The following is a 17,398-nucleotide window of genomic DNA, read 5'->3' as shown; positions in this document are numbered from 1 at the left end:
GAAGACAAAAATTTAAGAGTGTATCAATGGGAAAAGTCAAAACTACGGGTGTACCAATGAGAATTTCCCTATAATTTAAAGAGTGCCACGTGGCACCGTTCCTTTAAAAGGAACACCTTTTAATATATACTCTGTAGTATAGATGTGAGAGGGTAACACTGATTTTTTTTTTCAAGAGTATATATGAACTGCAATATATAAAAAGACTTTTACATACATCTTACCGAGTGCAATTAGGCGCATAGTTCCTATATGTTTAGGATGCATATAGGAGGGTTAATTGGTAAATTCACTTAGTTTTTGAGATTTTTTTTTATTGCTACAATGGTATTTTTAATGTACCATTATACTTACAGTGGAATTTTTAATGTACTACTAGAGTATAAGCTATTTTAGTAGTACTATTTATAGCTATTTTAGGTAACAGTGTTATAAATATTGTAACACTGGGAAAAAAAAAATTCACTATTCTTTTGTCGTATAGCTGCTATTTACTTGACATGTAAATAGCAGCTATGTGCCAATACTTAACCCATCTAACCATTGTCAAACATTTAATAACTTAACTAGTTGAAACTCACGGGTAACATTGTGGACATGGTGCATTAGTGTACGTAGTATTGTCTAGCTCTGAACTAATATTTCAATTGCATTCGGAATATAATCTTTTTTGAAGTAACGTTTACTGCTACGAAATCAAATAAAAGTCTCATTCAATTAAAATTTCAATTTGAGAATTGAGTTCCAAAATTTTAAAACTTCAAAACTTGTTCATACGTGTATATCTAAACTTTCCTCCAGCTTTTGATTAGCTAGTTAACTTTCTTACAAATGGAAATAAATGATAAGAAAAGAAATATATCAATCAAGAAATCAATCGACTATTTACAAGCTAAGTTTGTTGCTGTTACAATACTCCTTTGATAAACAAATATTTCATCAAACCTCAGCACATCTATTGTATTTCTAGGTACACTTAAAGGTAACTTAAGAGTTACTTTTATTTTTCCTCATCATTTAGAGAATTTTGAACGAGAAAAACTGATAAAATGAACATACTTAAAAACACGTACTCATGGCACACCTAAGTCGATCTATGTATATCAAGGATCAACTAATAATTTGTTATTAAATCTTCTATGGACCCAAAAATTAAATTATACTCCATGTTAATTAATAAAAATAAATAAATAAATAAGAACTAGCTTGCTTAACTTCACTAACAAGTCATGAAAGATTACAACAATTAAGTGTCATACGATAACATTTATATTGTTGTCCCTTACAAAAATTCAATACATCTTAATTAGTTGTAGTTAAATTGAGTAATTTGTCCTTCTAAAAATGTTAATGAGATGATTAAACTTTAAGCTCAAGACAGTTCGAGTTTAGCCCAATTATTGAAAAATCCTAATTTATGATTAGGATAGGTCTATCTATCTACGTACATTTCATTTAGCTCCCCTCTTCCCTACCTCCCTCAAAACAATACAAATTCCCTATATATATAGTTAATTAGCTATACATACAAAATTTCAGGTGCACCTAGTGTACATCACTCTTTGTAATATAGTGTAACAAACTGTTTATCGTACGAATTGCCTGTTTTGTTATTAAGCTAATGATATGCTTGGATTGAGAGTAATGTATTACTAGGGTGGTAAAAGTCAAACTAAACAAAATGAAAGTTAATATAGAGAATGAGGAGATAATGATGGTGTTGGTGATACTCCTGCTGCTGCTGCTGCTACTGCATTCACCTCAGCTGCCACTCCCAATATCAAGGAACAACTAGCTGAAGAATTGTCTGCATTGCTACTCTCAAGTATTCTGGAAACTTCTAGATAGTTCTAGATGCTTCTATAGTTTGTTACGGTTCCCTGTATAGCTCAGCATTCTGTTACAACAGAGTGCCAGCTCAGAATTCTTTCATAATAGAATTCTGTTGTATATTGTAACTAATTCTTATTACTGTAAATTAGTTATAAATAGATATAGAGCTGTAATATTATTTCATACTTCAATAATTAAAAATTACTTTTCTCAAACTTCTCTTTATAGAATTCTGCTAGTTCTTAGAAGAAAACTGAAGAAAATTTGCCGAGTTTGCAGATTTCATCATGGTATCAGAGCACTAAATTGCTCGATCTTCATAATCAACGCTTCCGTAATTCATTGTTGTTCTTCATTTTAGATTTCTTCTCATTTTTTTGATATTGAGGTATCACTCAAATTCATACTGTAATCATTGATTGTTGTTTCTGTTTCTACAAGTTGTTGTTGATTCCTGGCAAATAATTTTGAGTTCTAAAAGCTCTTGTTTGATTCTCTTAGATCAGATTCTTGATAATTCCTTGTTTTTCATTTCAATTTGAGATCAAATATTCTGCAATTTGCTAAACAAATGGCACCACAATCTCATATTCCCCTTCCTATTGGTCAAGATCCTTTTTCTCCTTATTACATTCATCCTTCTGATATGAATTCCATGCAATTTGTTTTGAATAAATTCAATGGTGAAGGTTTTACTGACTGGAAAAGAAGCATGACAATTACTCTCTCAGCTAAAAATGAACTAGGTTTTGTTACTGGTATTATTCACAAACCTAATCCCGAGGATGTGAATTACAAACTATGGGAGAGATGTAATGATATGATCATTTCCTGGATTCTATACAACTTAGATGCTACTATTGCTCGTAGTGTTTTGTACTTCAACACTGCAACAGAGATTTGGAAGGACCTAGAAGATAGGTATGGCTATACATCTGGACCACAGTCGTATTCAATTGAGCAACAATTATCAAATGCTCATCAGAGTGCAGATTCAATTGCTGCATTTTTCACTAAGATGAAGATGCTATGGGATAAGTTAAATGCTGCTAGCCCTTTTCATGTGTGTGTATGCAGCCACTGTACATGTAATCTCACTCAAAAGATCTTCAAGATTCAACAAGATCAGAGACTGATGCAGTTTCTTATGAAACTTAATGAGCATTTTGGTGCTGTCCGAGAACATACTCATGATGAATCCTTTACCTAATCTCAGTCATGCTTATAGACTACTAATTTAGGAAGAAAGGCACAGAGAACTCAGCAACATACACAGTCAAGGAAATTCTGACTCAATGGCTTTTGCTTCATCCAGAAGATTTCAAGATAGGATACAGAACAAAGGCTTCCGACAACCTGAATCCAGCTCAAGTTTTCAAGCTAACAACAACAACAATACCAGGCCTATGACAGGATACAAAAGATTTTCATCTACTTTTTGCAATCATTGCAACAGGCCTGGACATTCCATTGACAATTGTTGAAAGTTACATTGCCATCCAGAAGACCTCAAGAAAAATGTATGGCAGAAAGGGAGAGGTGTTGTTGTTGCTGCTCAACAGACTGAGACAAGCAACAATGCTGCACAACAGATTCAGGCAGATCAAGCTTCTGGTCCAGTTATCACTGTTGATCAGTATAATCATTTGTTGGATTTGTTGAACAAACAACAATCAGAATCTGCAGGCACTCAACCTTCTGAAGTTGGTGCTCAGGTCAATCTAGCAGGTAAAATCTGTCTCAATTCTTCTCTAAATATTGGTTGGCTTATTAATAGTGGTGCTACAGACCATATTTGCACCAACGTAAAACTGTTCTCTGATTTTCAAGAATTACATGGCTTGCATAATTCTATCACTATTCCAGATGGTAGTAAGATCAGTGTTCTGCACATGGGAACTGTGATTTTATTTGAGAATATGACATTGTATAATGTTCTACATATCCCTGATTTCAAGTTCAATCTGCTGTCTGTTACCAAATTATGCAAGGATTTGTCCTGCAAAGTTTTGTTCATTCATGATGCATGTTTTATTCAGGACCATTCTCAGAATACAACTCTTCTTGGTAGATTACATGCTGGTTTATACTATGTTGAAGATCAGAAGTGTCATGGAAGTTCATCTAGCAATCTTCTTAAAAGTTGTAATAATACTAGTTGTAATCAAGCTAGTACTGCCACTAAGATTTTAGAATTATGGCATCTTAGGTTAGGCCATTTACCTTTTCACAATTTCAAGTATGTATTGCCTTGGCATATTAGAGACTGCACTGACAATATAGTATGCAAGGTTTGTCCTGCTACAAAGCAGCCTAGAAAGTCTTTTCTTAAGAGTTCAATAAAGAGTTGTAAACCCTTTGAATTAGTTCACATTGATGTATGGGGTCCCTATAAGGATCAAACCTATAATGGATATAATCAGTTTTTGACTATTGTTGATGATTTCACTAGATATACTTGGGTTCATTTGCTCAAATTTAAGAGTGATGATGTGAATGTTATGATAAATTTTTCTCATTATGTTCATACACAATTTAACACAAAAATCTTGTGTGTGAGGTCTGATAATGCCCAAGAGCTAACTAAGGGAGCAATGAAACAACGGTATATCAGCTATGGGATAGTTCATCAAACCAGTTGCCCTGACACTCCACAACAAAAATGGGGTTGTGGAACGCAAGCACATACATCTTCTAGAAACTGAAAGAGCCCTGAGTTTTCAGTCTCATCTCCCTAGGAGGTTTTGGGGTGAGATCATTCTTTGTGCAACGTATCTAATCAATAGAATGCCCCTCAAGAGTATAGATTACAAAACATCATATCAAAAACTCCATGGTGTTTCTGCTTCTATTGACCATATGAGATCCTATGGTTGTCTTTGCTACTATTCTACATCAAAAGTTCACAGAAGCAAGTTTGATGCTAGAGCTTCTCCAGCAGTGTTCATTGGTTACTCACTTCACCAAAAGGGATACAAAGTTTTGGATCTAAAAACTTATAAGATTCATGTCGCTAGAGATGTTGTTTTTCATGAGTTTCATCTTCCTTTCCATTTCAAAGATACAAATACAACCTCCCCTACTCTTTTTCTTCCTAAATACACTACTCCTCACATTGACATACCTGAAACTTTCAATACATCTCCTAGTCCTACACATAATATTCATTCTAATATCTCTCACAATTCACCTGATTCATCTATCTCTGACCCTATAGCTGATCCTGTTCCTGTTCTCAGTCAGACACCTAGTCAGATACCTCAGGTTCCTTCTATGAGACAATCTGCTAGACCATCTAAACCACCTTCCTGGATGAAAGACTATAAGTGCTATTCTTCTATTACTCACTGGTGTAATTTGATTTCTTTCAACTCACTTCCTGCTCACTCTAAGACCACTATCATTGCTGTTGCACAATTGATTGAGCCTGTTTCTTTCTTGGAAGCTTCTCAAGATCCAAATTAGGTTTAGGCTATGAATACAGAAATTGCAGCACTTGAAAAGAATTCAACTTGGGATGTTATTTTTCTTCCAGCTAAGAAGAAAGCCATAAGCTGCAAGTGGGTTTACAAGTTGAAGCTCAAGTCAGATGGTTCTTTAGAGAGATATAAGGCAATGTTGGTTGCAAAGGTTTCACACAGAAATATAGGGTTGATTTTGAGGAAACCTTTTCCCTAGTTGTTAAGATGACCACAATCAGGTGTGTTCTATCTCTTGCTGCTGCTCACAAATGGCCTTTGCACTAATTAGACATCAATAATGCCTTTTTACATGGGGATTTGGCTGAGGAAGTTTATATGAAGATGCCAGAAGGAATTTTCAACCTAGAAAACAAAGTATGCAGGATGAGAAAATCCCTCTATTGTCTCAAACAGGCTTCAAGGCAATGGTTCTCCAAATTGCATAGTGAATGCTTTTAAATGGCTACAAACAGTCTAAAAATGACTAATTTTTGTTCTTAAAGAAGGTCAATGGAAGTCTCACTATTGTTGCTGTATATGTTGATGATATTATCGTCACAGGTAGTGATACTCCTGAGATTTTCAGACTAAAAACTCATTTGGATGCTACTTTCAGCATCAAGGACCTTGGCAAGCTCAACTATTTCCTTGGCATTGAGGTTACTCATCTTGATGATGTATTGTTCTTACTCAAAGAAAATTCACCAAGGAATTAATTTCTTTCTGTAAAATGGATGTCTCAAAGTCTGCCTCTATACCCTTGCCTATCAATCTCAAGCTCTTAGCTGATGCTGGTGATTTTTGCCCTGATCATGCATTATACAATCTCTGGTTGGCAAACTCAATTTTTTGACAAACACTAGACCTGATCTCTCATTCTCTGTACAAACCTTAACCCAATTCATGCAGCAACCTCGTGTTCCTCACATGAATGCCTTACATCACGTGCTCAGATATGTTGCTGGAACTGTGGGTCAAGACATCTTGTTAAAAGCTACTGACCAGCTTTCTCTCAGAGCATATTCTGACTCTGATTGGGCTGGATGTCCTAATTCAAGAAGATCAATAAATCGATATGTTGTCCTTCTTGGTGGATCTCCAATATCTTGGAAGTCCAAGAAGCAAGAGACTTTCTCCAAGTCTTCCTCTGAAGCTGAATACAAAGCTTTATCTTCAGCTGCTTCAGAAATAGCTTGGACTGTGAGATTACTTGAGGAACTTAATGTTGGTAATCTCAGGCCTGTTTCTTTGCATTGTGACAATCAGTCAGCCATTCACATTGCAAAGAACTAAGCACATAGAAATTGATGTGCATTTTACTAGGGACAAAGTGCTAGATGGTTTGCTGGAGCTGCACTATCTTCCTACTCATCAGCAATTGGCTAATGTTTTCACTAAAGCTTTGTTAGGACCTCAGTCTCGAAATCTATTGTCCAAGCTTGGTCTAACTGATGTCTCAACTACCCCAAGCTTGATGAGGGGTGTTGGTGATACTCCTGCTGCTGCTGCTACTGCATTCACCTCAGCTGCCACTCCCAATATCAAGGAACAACTAGCTAAAGGATTGTCTGCATTGCTGCTCTCAAGTATTCTGGAAACTTCCATATAGTTCTAGATGCTTCTATAGTTTATTACGGTTCCCTGTAAAACTCAGCATTCTGTTACAACAGAATGCCAGCTCAGAATTCTTTCATAACAGAATTATGTTGTATATTGTAACGAATTCTTATTGCTGTAAATTAGTTATAAATAGATATAAAGCTGTAATATTATTTCATACTTCAATAATAAAAAATTACTTTTCTCAAACTTCCCTCTCTAATTCTCTCTCTAGAATTCTGCAAGTTCTTAGAAGAAAATTGAAGAAAATCTGCTGAGTTTGCAGATTTCATCAGATGGTGTGATTATATGAAGTTTAATGTAGTGGTGGTATCGAGATAAGTAAGTGAAGAAAGGAACCCTTATTTTGGGCGAAGGCATTCCTCTTCTTTGGATAGCTTCCCTAGTAGGGATAGCTCTGTGACAAGCCTGCCAGAGGAAAATTTTAATCACCTTTTGGTTTCCTCATGCCATCACAACTACCTTATTTCATTTATAAACACCTTATCGATCACTCTACAACAATATCACTAATCACTTATGTTTTTCTTAGTTTGACTTTAATTACTCCATGAAAAAATATTCTAAAAATCCATGGATTAATAGTGATATATCAGGGACACAACAAAAAAATTCTGACACCCTCATGGAAAAATTCAACTTTCAAAGTGAACTCAGCTCAAAATACAACTTTAAACTTAAGAAATTATGTTTTATGCCAACAGATAATTATTGAAGATGATGGAGCCATACCCCAAAAGCAAGAATTAATCTTAATAGTTTAGCAGAATTTAGAAAGTTGATCAATTAGTTGATGCCTAAAGAGTTTGGAAATTACAACTATTATTACATAACAATCCTTGATAATTTAATCCTTGTTTATTAGATTAAATTCATCATTTAAAAACATTTATTATATGAGCAGTGAAATATTTTTACAAAAATTCAATTTTATTGGTGAAAAATTAAGTTACACATCTTATATATAAGGTACATGCTCAGAAGATATAAGGTACATACTCAAAGGTATAAGGTACATGACCAAAATATTTTTTACAATATATTTCTAAAAAAATTTGGTGAACTTTTTAATTGTACAAAATTTTAATGTACGTGAAAAGCTATAAGGTACATATCCACAAGATACATAACATTAGAAGAAGGAAAAAACAACACTTAAAATTTTTTTAGTTTTTTTTATTTTTACAAAATTATAAGGTAGGTATTTAATTTCCCCAAAAGATTTTTTAAAATTTTTTATAAAGTGCATTACTTTAAGAAAAAAAAATATATAAAATAAAAAATAGAATTAAAAAAAAAAGATGTAATTTTTAGTTTTATTACTTATAATAAATAATTTTTTTAATACATCTGGTTTAATTTTCTTCTTAAATTAATAGAAAATTTTTATGTTTATTGAAATTAAACACTCCCTTTTTACTTAGGAAATGTGATAGGTATGGATGAATTTTTGAAAATATTTTACACAATTTATTATTATTAATTTTTTATTTTTTATTTTTTTATTTTTTTATTTTTTTATTTTTTTATTTTTTTTTTAATTTTAATATTGAAGTATACACAAAAAAACTGACTTATATATGTACTCCAATTTTATCAACTTGGTCTTCAGCTATCCTTAGCCGGATATCACATAGATAATACAAATAATAGTTGGGATTTTATAATGCATTCTTTATGTGCTAGGCCGGAAAGAAAGTCAGCCAACAAATAGGATAACATCATCTCTAAGGATGCTCACTAACACCATCATCATAGTTTGGCTCCCGTCTTCTTCATTTTATGATGTGGTTTTGTCCTCTAGAGTTTTGAAGTAGGCCTTGCATCAAAAGTATGCATCAAAATTCTCGAGTTATATATTTTAATCATTCACATGATATTTTGTTTGGCATGATCTGATGTATAAGAATTGTGTAATGGTTTTAGCATAATGTTACCACAATTGATTGTTAAGATAAGTTTTTAGTAACATGTTCTTTTAGGTATAAATTAATGTCTTGTTAAAAGAATTTGCAAAAAAGAAAAACAACTTTTCTACAATGCAAGTTATTGATCTTGGAGTTTTAATTGTTAACTTTTCATAATCATTTATATTATAAAAATTATTTTAAAATCAATTATTATTTTTAAAAAGGAAAAAAAAATATTGTAAAAGCAAATAAGCTAGTTTTTAATCTAAAACTGTATGTATTTACAGTATATAAGATGTTATTAGACTACTCATCTGATTTACCTTGCATTAAGATGATATAATATTTGCATTTAATGTTAATAACTTAATCCTAAACAATATTTAAGAATTTTTGGATTATAACAATGCTATATACTTAAATCTACTTATCATACATATAAAGTTTATTTGTTGAATTATTCTTATTCGTTTAATTTCTAAAAAGGTATATTTTTGTTATATTTGAACCATAGGTCATTTTAAATTTTCAATCATTGCCTCAAAGACTGTCTGACCCGAATACTTTGTTATTTAACCTTGCAAACTTATATTTAGACCTGTAAGATCTATCTTAGTAACCCTTTTTGTATGAAGACATTAATTAGCTTAGAGGTAGGCTATCTTTTTGCATTGTAGAGTGATATTCAATCATCCTTTGCATTTTCGCTTTTCCTCACCGAGAGTCCAATTGCTGCGACTTATCCAAGAAAACTAATAAAGCTATTTATTCATGGGGAAGCTAACATTAATATAAGTAGGTTCAAATCAATTAATAGTAAATCTTAATGTAATGCAAAAAATTTATTCATGCAATTTAAATAATCACTAAGACAAATATATAAATACGCTTTTGTAATGACTTTCAAAACTTAAAAAATTTTAAGCTATGCACGAGTATTATATTAGATATAAAACTAGTAATTAATGAATGAAATATTATATGTTACTTGAAAAATTATATTTAAATTATTTTAAGGATAATAAATTACATGCAATTGTACTTATATTACACTTATATTGCACACATATTGGACACATCTAAATATATCAAATAATTTAGTGTTATATTATTATTTCATTGTTAATATTTTCATAAATAAATTAAAGGAGTAATGAGCCATAATTATAATACTACCAAGGTCTTAAATCAAAAAATAGAATAAAGACAATAACTTATAATTAAAGAACTAAATAACTAACTATTAAACTAAAGACCTGAATCCTAGCCATTGTAAAGAAGATTTAATGTTGCACCTTTATACAAATATTTATTTTCTTACTTGTCAAAAACTAATACTTCGTATTATCTACTACTTTTTTACAAGTAATAATCGCCATTGAATTTTACAAGCATTCTCATAGGTTGAAATATGTTGATTTTTGCTAGTTCATGCTCATTATTAGAGGCTTTTATGTTGTGATGGATGCATTTCTAAACCTTCCAAGTGGTTGGTTGGAGGTTTCTTTTCCGACAAAGACAAAGGATGGAGGATCCACTTTTTCGATGACAATAAGACCACTACTAAAGGTCATCAGAGCGAACATTCCAGTAGTAATAGTTTGCAAGCTAAACAAAATAATTTTCTTTTTGTATATTATTTGGGAGGTCATAGTCGGCATATTTTATAGTATTTTGTACACAAGACATCTAACATAAAAAAATTGGAGATTGTTAGACAAGGGTGAAGTAGGCATTGGTTGTAGAAGAAGTATGTTAGAGGTAGTGACACATATGATTAGATAGTGTTATATTACACTACAATATTGTAAATATAGGTCACTGAAACTCGTGTAATTTCTACATCAAAGTTTATTTTACATTTTTACTAGCTATATTATAAACTATATATGTACCTAATACTCCTTTCCCAAGTGTATTATGAGTTAACACTTTCATTCCAATACTCAATATTTATGTGTATTAATACTCCTAAATTAAAGTATTGTGATCTACAAAATCAGACATGATTTAATGAGGAGGGGTGGTGAAGAGTGTGTTGATCAATTAGATTTTGATGATTATAAACTAATGATGAGTATCTATCTAATATGTTTGTAAAGTTGTGCATAGGAAGACAAGTTGTGTTTCAGACAAGATACAAGGAACATGAGTAATATATGATAAGAAATACAAAAAACAAATAATGATGCACTATGGTTTATAAGCTTGATGATGGCTAAGGAATTCATGAAGGTAACTATGTAAATAAGTGATTGTATAAGTTAACTTCATGAGGTAAGAATCCTAGCATACATGAGGTGTGTATTTTTAGGAAATTTAATACATGTAAATATGATTGGGAGTCTTTTAGTTTAGTTTTTCTAGTTTACTTTTAGGAGTCTCTATATTATAATGTTCTTTGTTGTAAACTTGTAAAGTGTATGAGTTAAAGTTTCTTTAAGGATCTTTATGCTCTATGTTGTAAATCTTCAGTTTATGTATTTTTAGTTTTTCTTGGTTGATTTTATAAATACAAAAATGCATTGATTTAAGGTTTATTAGTTCTCTCATTTAAAGTTAGTTTTAACAACAAACTTCAATCTAATGTTCTCTTACGTGTTTATGTGAAGATAAGAACTGACGTAGGTGAAGTAAGAGGATTGGAACATTGAATATTACAAGAGGAACAAGAGAAATATATTAGGTTTGTATGAGATTTAAGAACAAGTTCTTTAGAGAAGCAACATAAAGTGATGGAAATATAGAAGATATAGAAGTATATTTTTCTAGGATTTATGTAAGTATGTTGGTCAGGAAATACTGTTTGGAATAAATCTATGGAACCAAGTTGGAACTCCAGACAATCAATAAAATTAGAGTTTCTGACGTGTGAGGAATTTAGAGAATGTCTGAGTTTCGAACCTAAAAGGAACATGAGTCTGCAGTCAATAAAAGTCGGTTTTGATGATAATATATCTTAACTTAGTACATGTCTATCTTTTAGGGATTTAGGTTTACTTAATAAAGATATTTATTTTTTAATAAATCTCTTTTGGAACAAGATAAGTTTATTTTAAAAGATAAAAAAGCATTTCAATTAAAAAGATGATTAAGTTTTAAAATAAATTATGATTTTTTTGTTAATTATATCTTATCATTATTAATAGATTTTATTATCAACAAAAAGGTATATTTTCGGAAAACTTATTTTAGAAAATATCTTATAATAAACCTATCTTTTGAATATTATGATTCATTTTTGATGTAATATATATGGTCATATGTATTCAATCGAAATGAGAGGTTTATGAAGTTAATTGTTCGTGCTTAATAGTTTCATCTTCATCACGTAGCTAAGTCAGTCAACCTAGTCAAAGTTCTCGTTAGGGTTAGATTTCAGTTCCAGTTAGATCTCGAGCTAGTGTCAAGCATAATAGTTATAGCTCTTTATTCATGTACATATATATTAAGAGTTATTCAATGTGATCTTGTAATGGGAAAAAAAGATGAGTGTATTCTACTATTCTTGATTGGGGTGTATGTGAGAGTTTGTGACAAGGATCGTTATTGTAATTTAGAGAATGTAAAGTGTGGGCTTTTAAAGCGAGGCCAAGTAAGTAGTGCTACGAGGGTACTACTAGCTCAGGGAATTTAATATGGGATTCAAGTTGACTGAGAAACAATTAGGCTCTTGTTGAATTCCGAGGAGGAATTGGGTAGTAAGTTTAGCGCAGGAACTTGCATAGAAAGAAAGGTTCAATTGTAATAGGCTGTAGCTAGAGCTGTAAAAAGCTGACCCGATCTGAAAATTTTACCCAGACCCGATCATGACCTGACTTCTTTGAACCCGAGAAATTGGTGACCTAAACCCGATATGACTCGACCTGAAACCAACCCAAGACCCACGCACGTTAACCTTAAGATTCCCAAATCCGAACATGACCCTACTTGAGAATAGATGACCCCACCTAAACATAACCCGTGAATTATTGACCTGCTTAAGTTAAGTGAGACGATCGTTGCCCGGTCGATCACTTACTGCGATTGTAATCGAGTCGACTACTAATCATGTCAATTTGCTTATAAGGGCTAACTGGCGTACCAAGGAACCCAAAATTACTAAACTAGGTCCGCATAAGCGATTATGGGGGCCACAGGTTATGTCGCTGATCCGGCGCACACCGCTTCATGTTGTCGCTGAGCATGGAGGCTGTCGAGATGTGACAAGAATCGCGCAGCGCGTGATTTCTGTCGTTTCGCGTTGGAGTCGGGTTTTTCGAATAAAACCCCTTCTCCTTCCTCATTTCGCTGTTTGCTGTTCATCGTTCGAAATTTTGCTAAAAACTTCAAATCACTCGTTCTCGCTCGTTTGTCAACCAAATTCGCTCAAACTTTTTGCAAATTAAAGCTCTTCATTTCTAATTTTCCAATCTATGTAAGTTTTACTCGAACTCACCTCGGTTTTTGTTGAATTTCATGTGTTTTGCTCGCGGGTTTTTGAAAATTTCGAACCCAATTATGCTGAATTTGCTTTGTTTGTTGAATCTTATGCCGTGAATTTACTTGTTTATCCTTGTATATTGTCTTGGGAGTGTTTTGAGACTTATTTGACTCGATTTGGTGAAGAAATGAACATTTTGTCATTGTTGAACCCTTTAATTTCGTGAGAACAATGTGGCTCATTTTTCATCTTTTTGCTAGCTATTCATGCTTAATTTGTCATAATATTTGTCATGGTATTGCAAGAAATTGTTTGATTTCTTGAAAATGCTATTTTTGCTTGAATCAAAATTATGTTCTGTTTTAGTACTATGTACTTTGTTTTTTTCGAACATAGTATCATGCGGCTAGGCGAACCTTAGATACTATAGAACCTTTGATTTATTGTTGCTGTGCATAATTTAGTATGTCTCGACGTCGTGGTTACGGCTCTCGTTCCCGTGGGGCTCACCGGGAGGACGAGCTTGTTGTCGCAGGCGAAGGGGCTTCCACCAGTCTAGGGGAGTTCCTTGAGTGGGATGAGCGTACCCTGTACTTTGCGCCCGAGTTTCACAACTCAGAGCGGGTGCGGCTTGGGATGACTGGCAATCGGGTTCGTTGCCATGGCTCAGGCAACTAGACCATTGGTCAGCTGTACGATCTTCACTTTCGCGACAACAACGAGTTGCGCGAGTTATGGGAGTCTTGTGGTCTGACCTCTTTGATTTAGGCCACTCGATCTCTGTACTCTTTTTCGTCGAGCCGTTATCTGGTTCGAGCTTTGGTGGAGTTCTTTTGGGACACAACCAACACCTTTCACTTTCTTTGGGGTGAGATGACTGTCACTCCTCTCGACTTCACTCTAATCACCGGACTGGAGTTCCGGTCAGCTGCGGTTCCATTTGGCAATGACATCACGGTTTTCTCCCCGGAGGTAGAGAAGTTGCTCGGCCTCATCGCTGTTCGAGCTCGCAGCGAGGCTCGGCCGACGCAGATTAGTGCCCGGTGTATCCGTCGGACCATGCTGGCAGAGGCCTTTCAAGATGGTGCGAGCACCTCGGAGCAGCGGGTGCGCATTTTTGCTTTGATTCTTCTAACGGGGACCTTCTCTCCTGACAGGGGTAGCCGCGTGCTGCTCTACTATCTGCCTGCTCTTCGTGAACTTCGTATGGTTGGATCATATGATTGGGCCAGCTTGGCATATTCTGACTTCCTGCTTGGATTGCGACTTTCTTGTCGCCATCGCAGATTCGATGAGGAAGTCACACTTTCCAGTTTTTAGAGACTCGTAGAAGTATACTCTACTTTCTTTAACCGAAGTTTGTCTTGGTTTTTGTGTTAGCACTTGCTGTCGCTTCCCTGTTTCATAGGTCTGGTTCTACGAGTATTTTCCGTCTTTTTCACCAGCGAGGCCTTCGCCTCGAGGGCTCCCCATTGCTACCAGTTGGGGAGGCCTCTATAGTAACCAGACTGATACTGCTCGTGTTCGAGAATTGATTCTCTCGGTATTCCTTCTAAACACTTTTGCTTGTATTACCCCTTAATAGGATTTGATCTTATGGACACTCGTTTTGTAGGAGCCCGATGTTCAGTTTCGGCCATGGGCTGATTTCGATTTTCTCGCATTGGCTGTTCAGTACACGGCTCAGCGTCGGTATTTTCAGGGGACATACAATGTTGTAGTATATCTGGGTGAGAGAGTTGCGATTCAGCACTCTTTAGAGTCCCTTGTTGTCCCTACTCGCCCTCCACGACACATGTTCGATCAGACGAGGTTGAGGGCTCTGGTGGTTAGGACGCCATCGGGTACGGATTGGCGGAGTCATGTCCATCTGAACCGGAGTTATGGGGAGAGGCTTTTGCCGCGTTTGGTCCCACCATCTTGCTTGCCAGAGAGGGCAGAGGTACCTTTTGTATTCTTTTTTATATTCCTTTGATAGCCCCCTAGCACATTCTAATCGCTTAGGTTTATTTTGACAGGCTTCGACTGCAGAGTTTGTGCCTCCGCCGATATCCATTGTCTACCAGGGCACTTTTGGTCCGGTTGAGGAAATGATTCCCCTGGCTCCCGAGCCATGGTATTTCATAGAGGAGTCAATACCTCTGCACTAGACTTCGGTAAGTCGCTTTATTGTCATTTATCCGTGTGTACAGTTTGATTATCTCTAACTTTGCGACCTTGAAGGTTTTCTCATGAGGTGCTGACGAGGATGGCGAGAGGCATGGGCGCCTTTCGTTACCAGCTCGTGAGGTTGAGCCACCGAGCTACCTGTCGTCGTGGTGATGACGGCATGGAGGTATTTCTCTTGACCACCTCTTATGTTTGTTTACATTTGTCCTTCTGTACTTGACTTAGTTTGCTTTTTATATTTCAGCCTGTTCCTCCGATGCGCACTCGTACGAGACTCGAGGCTAGGAGGGAGAGATCGGGGTCTGACTCAAGGCGTCGCCGTACCTCAGCTGGGAGTCAGGGCGGTCGAGCAGAGTCAGACCATACTGCCAGACTAGAGGGCTCTGACCCCTCGTCTGAGGGTGTATCAGGGAGACCGACCGGCCAAGGAGGCACGACATCGGCTCCTTTAGCGGGCGGTGGGACGTACGAGGTTGGCTCGTCGTCGCAGCAGCCACAGCAGACTCAGCATTTGGGAGCTCAGCAGCAGGGTGAGCCTGGATGGACTGGCTCTACTCTCTCGATCCCGACCACTAGTGATCAGACTGTTGGCGAGGGGTTGACTCCACGAACTACACAGTTTTTTGATACCTTCGAAGTTCCTCATCATCTGCGTCCTCCGCCGTCATTGTTGTACCTGTGTATATTTTTATTTTGACTTTATAGGACTTTGCTTTCTCGACTTATCACTTGTGTTAGACACTTTGTACATATATCTATGATTACTATGTCTATTTTAGCCTTACATTTTTTATTTTTCATTTTATGTGCATGTAAGTGTGTGAAAAATATGACCAACTTTTTGCGTAAAAATTTCCGTCATTATTATTATTAATGGAGGGTCTCTGACTTTCTCCCCCAAAAAGGAAAATGAAAAATAGAAATCGAGTTTGACTAAAGTAAGCTCAAAATAATCAAATATGGGACAAGTGTTTGTGATAAAGTTGGATTTGAGTGGATAAGGCTTTGAAAAAAGGTAAAAACCATAAAGTCATAGTGCGAAAGCGAGTCGAAGTCGAAAAATACACGGTTAACATAGCACGTTAGGCTGACGTGGCATGAGCCTGGCTGTCGCAATGCAACAAGCTTGTTGCGATGCGACAAACATCACGCGGTGCGTGATTTTTGTCGCATGGCGCTGGTGATATTTTTCTGAATCCTCAAAGGATTCAGTTTGCGTCAGTTCTGTGCATATATAGCCCCCAAATCTGTCGATTATGTATACATCGAACAGATTAAAAATAATTCTAGCTTCTATTTCTCATCAAGTAATCACGTCTAAGAGTTTTAGCGATTTTACTTGTGAGTGGTGCCGGTTTTTGACCGCTAAGGAGAGAAAGGAGCTTGACTTTTTTCACTTGGGGGGTATATATGGTATAAAGGGGGTAGATCTTGACATAGAGTTTATTCATACCGCCTTAGAGTATTGGGATTTAGATACTCATTGCTTTAGACTTGGTTATGACGAACTTTGTCCGTTACCGGAAGAATTTGGTGCCATTCTAGGCTTCCCTTCCCTAAATCTTGCGGTAATTCCTAAAGTAAGCGAGTATTATTATAAAGATTTTGAGTGTTTCCTTAACCTTAGGGACAAGGACTTAAAAGATATAATGCATGGGAATGTGGTTAATTTGAAGAAATTTGCACGTTTTTATTTTGACAGACCACGCTCTAAGTCTTTTCATGTTTATAGGAGGAGAGCCTTCCTTTTTTGCATGTTAAACCAATATCTCCTTACTAGTGGTAATATTCAGAAGGGCCAAGCGATTTTAACATTTATCATGGAGCAAATTGAATCAAATAGAAATCTAATGCCTTTGATTGTTGGAAAAACCATGCTTGGTTTAGATGAACTAAAAAAGAATCCAAAAGCACCTCTTCGAGGTTCTCCAATTTTATTACAGGTAGAAAATTAATACTTTTAATTACAGAAATAAAAAAAT

At 35.2% G+C, this 17,398-nt stretch overlaps 2 protein-coding genes across 2 annotated transcripts; both read left to right on the top strand.

Annotated features, from left to right (window-relative positions):
- The first annotated feature begins 4,620 nt into the window (after nt 1-4,620).
- LOC145584180 (uncharacterized) lies at nt 4,621-5,298 on the top strand. The gene has a single exon (XM_081641087.1). It carries the CDS (start codon nt 4,621-4,623, stop codon nt 5,296-5,298), a length of 678 nt encoding a protein of 225 aa, XP_081497213.1.
- A 9-nt stretch (nt 5,299-5,307) lies between these two features.
- On the top strand, nt 5,308-6,010 carry LOC145584178 (putative mitochondrial protein AtMg00820). Its single transcript, XM_081641086.1, has 2 exons — nt 5,308-5,463; nt 5,801-6,010. The coding sequence occupies exons 1-2, from the start codon at nt 5,308-5,310 to the stop codon at nt 6,008-6,010; spliced, it is 366 nt and encodes a 121-aa protein (XP_081497212.1).
- Nucleotides 6,011-17,398: the final 11,388 nt, after the last annotated feature.

Source organism: Chenopodium album, chromosome 16 (assembly GCF_948465745.1).
Source record: "Chenopodium album chromosome 16, dcCheAlbu1.1, whole genome shotgun sequence".
Classification (NCBI taxonomy): Eukaryota; Viridiplantae; Streptophyta; class Magnoliopsida; order Caryophyllales; family Amaranthaceae; genus Chenopodium; species Chenopodium album.
This window is presented reverse-complemented; position numbering and strand designations above follow the sequence as displayed.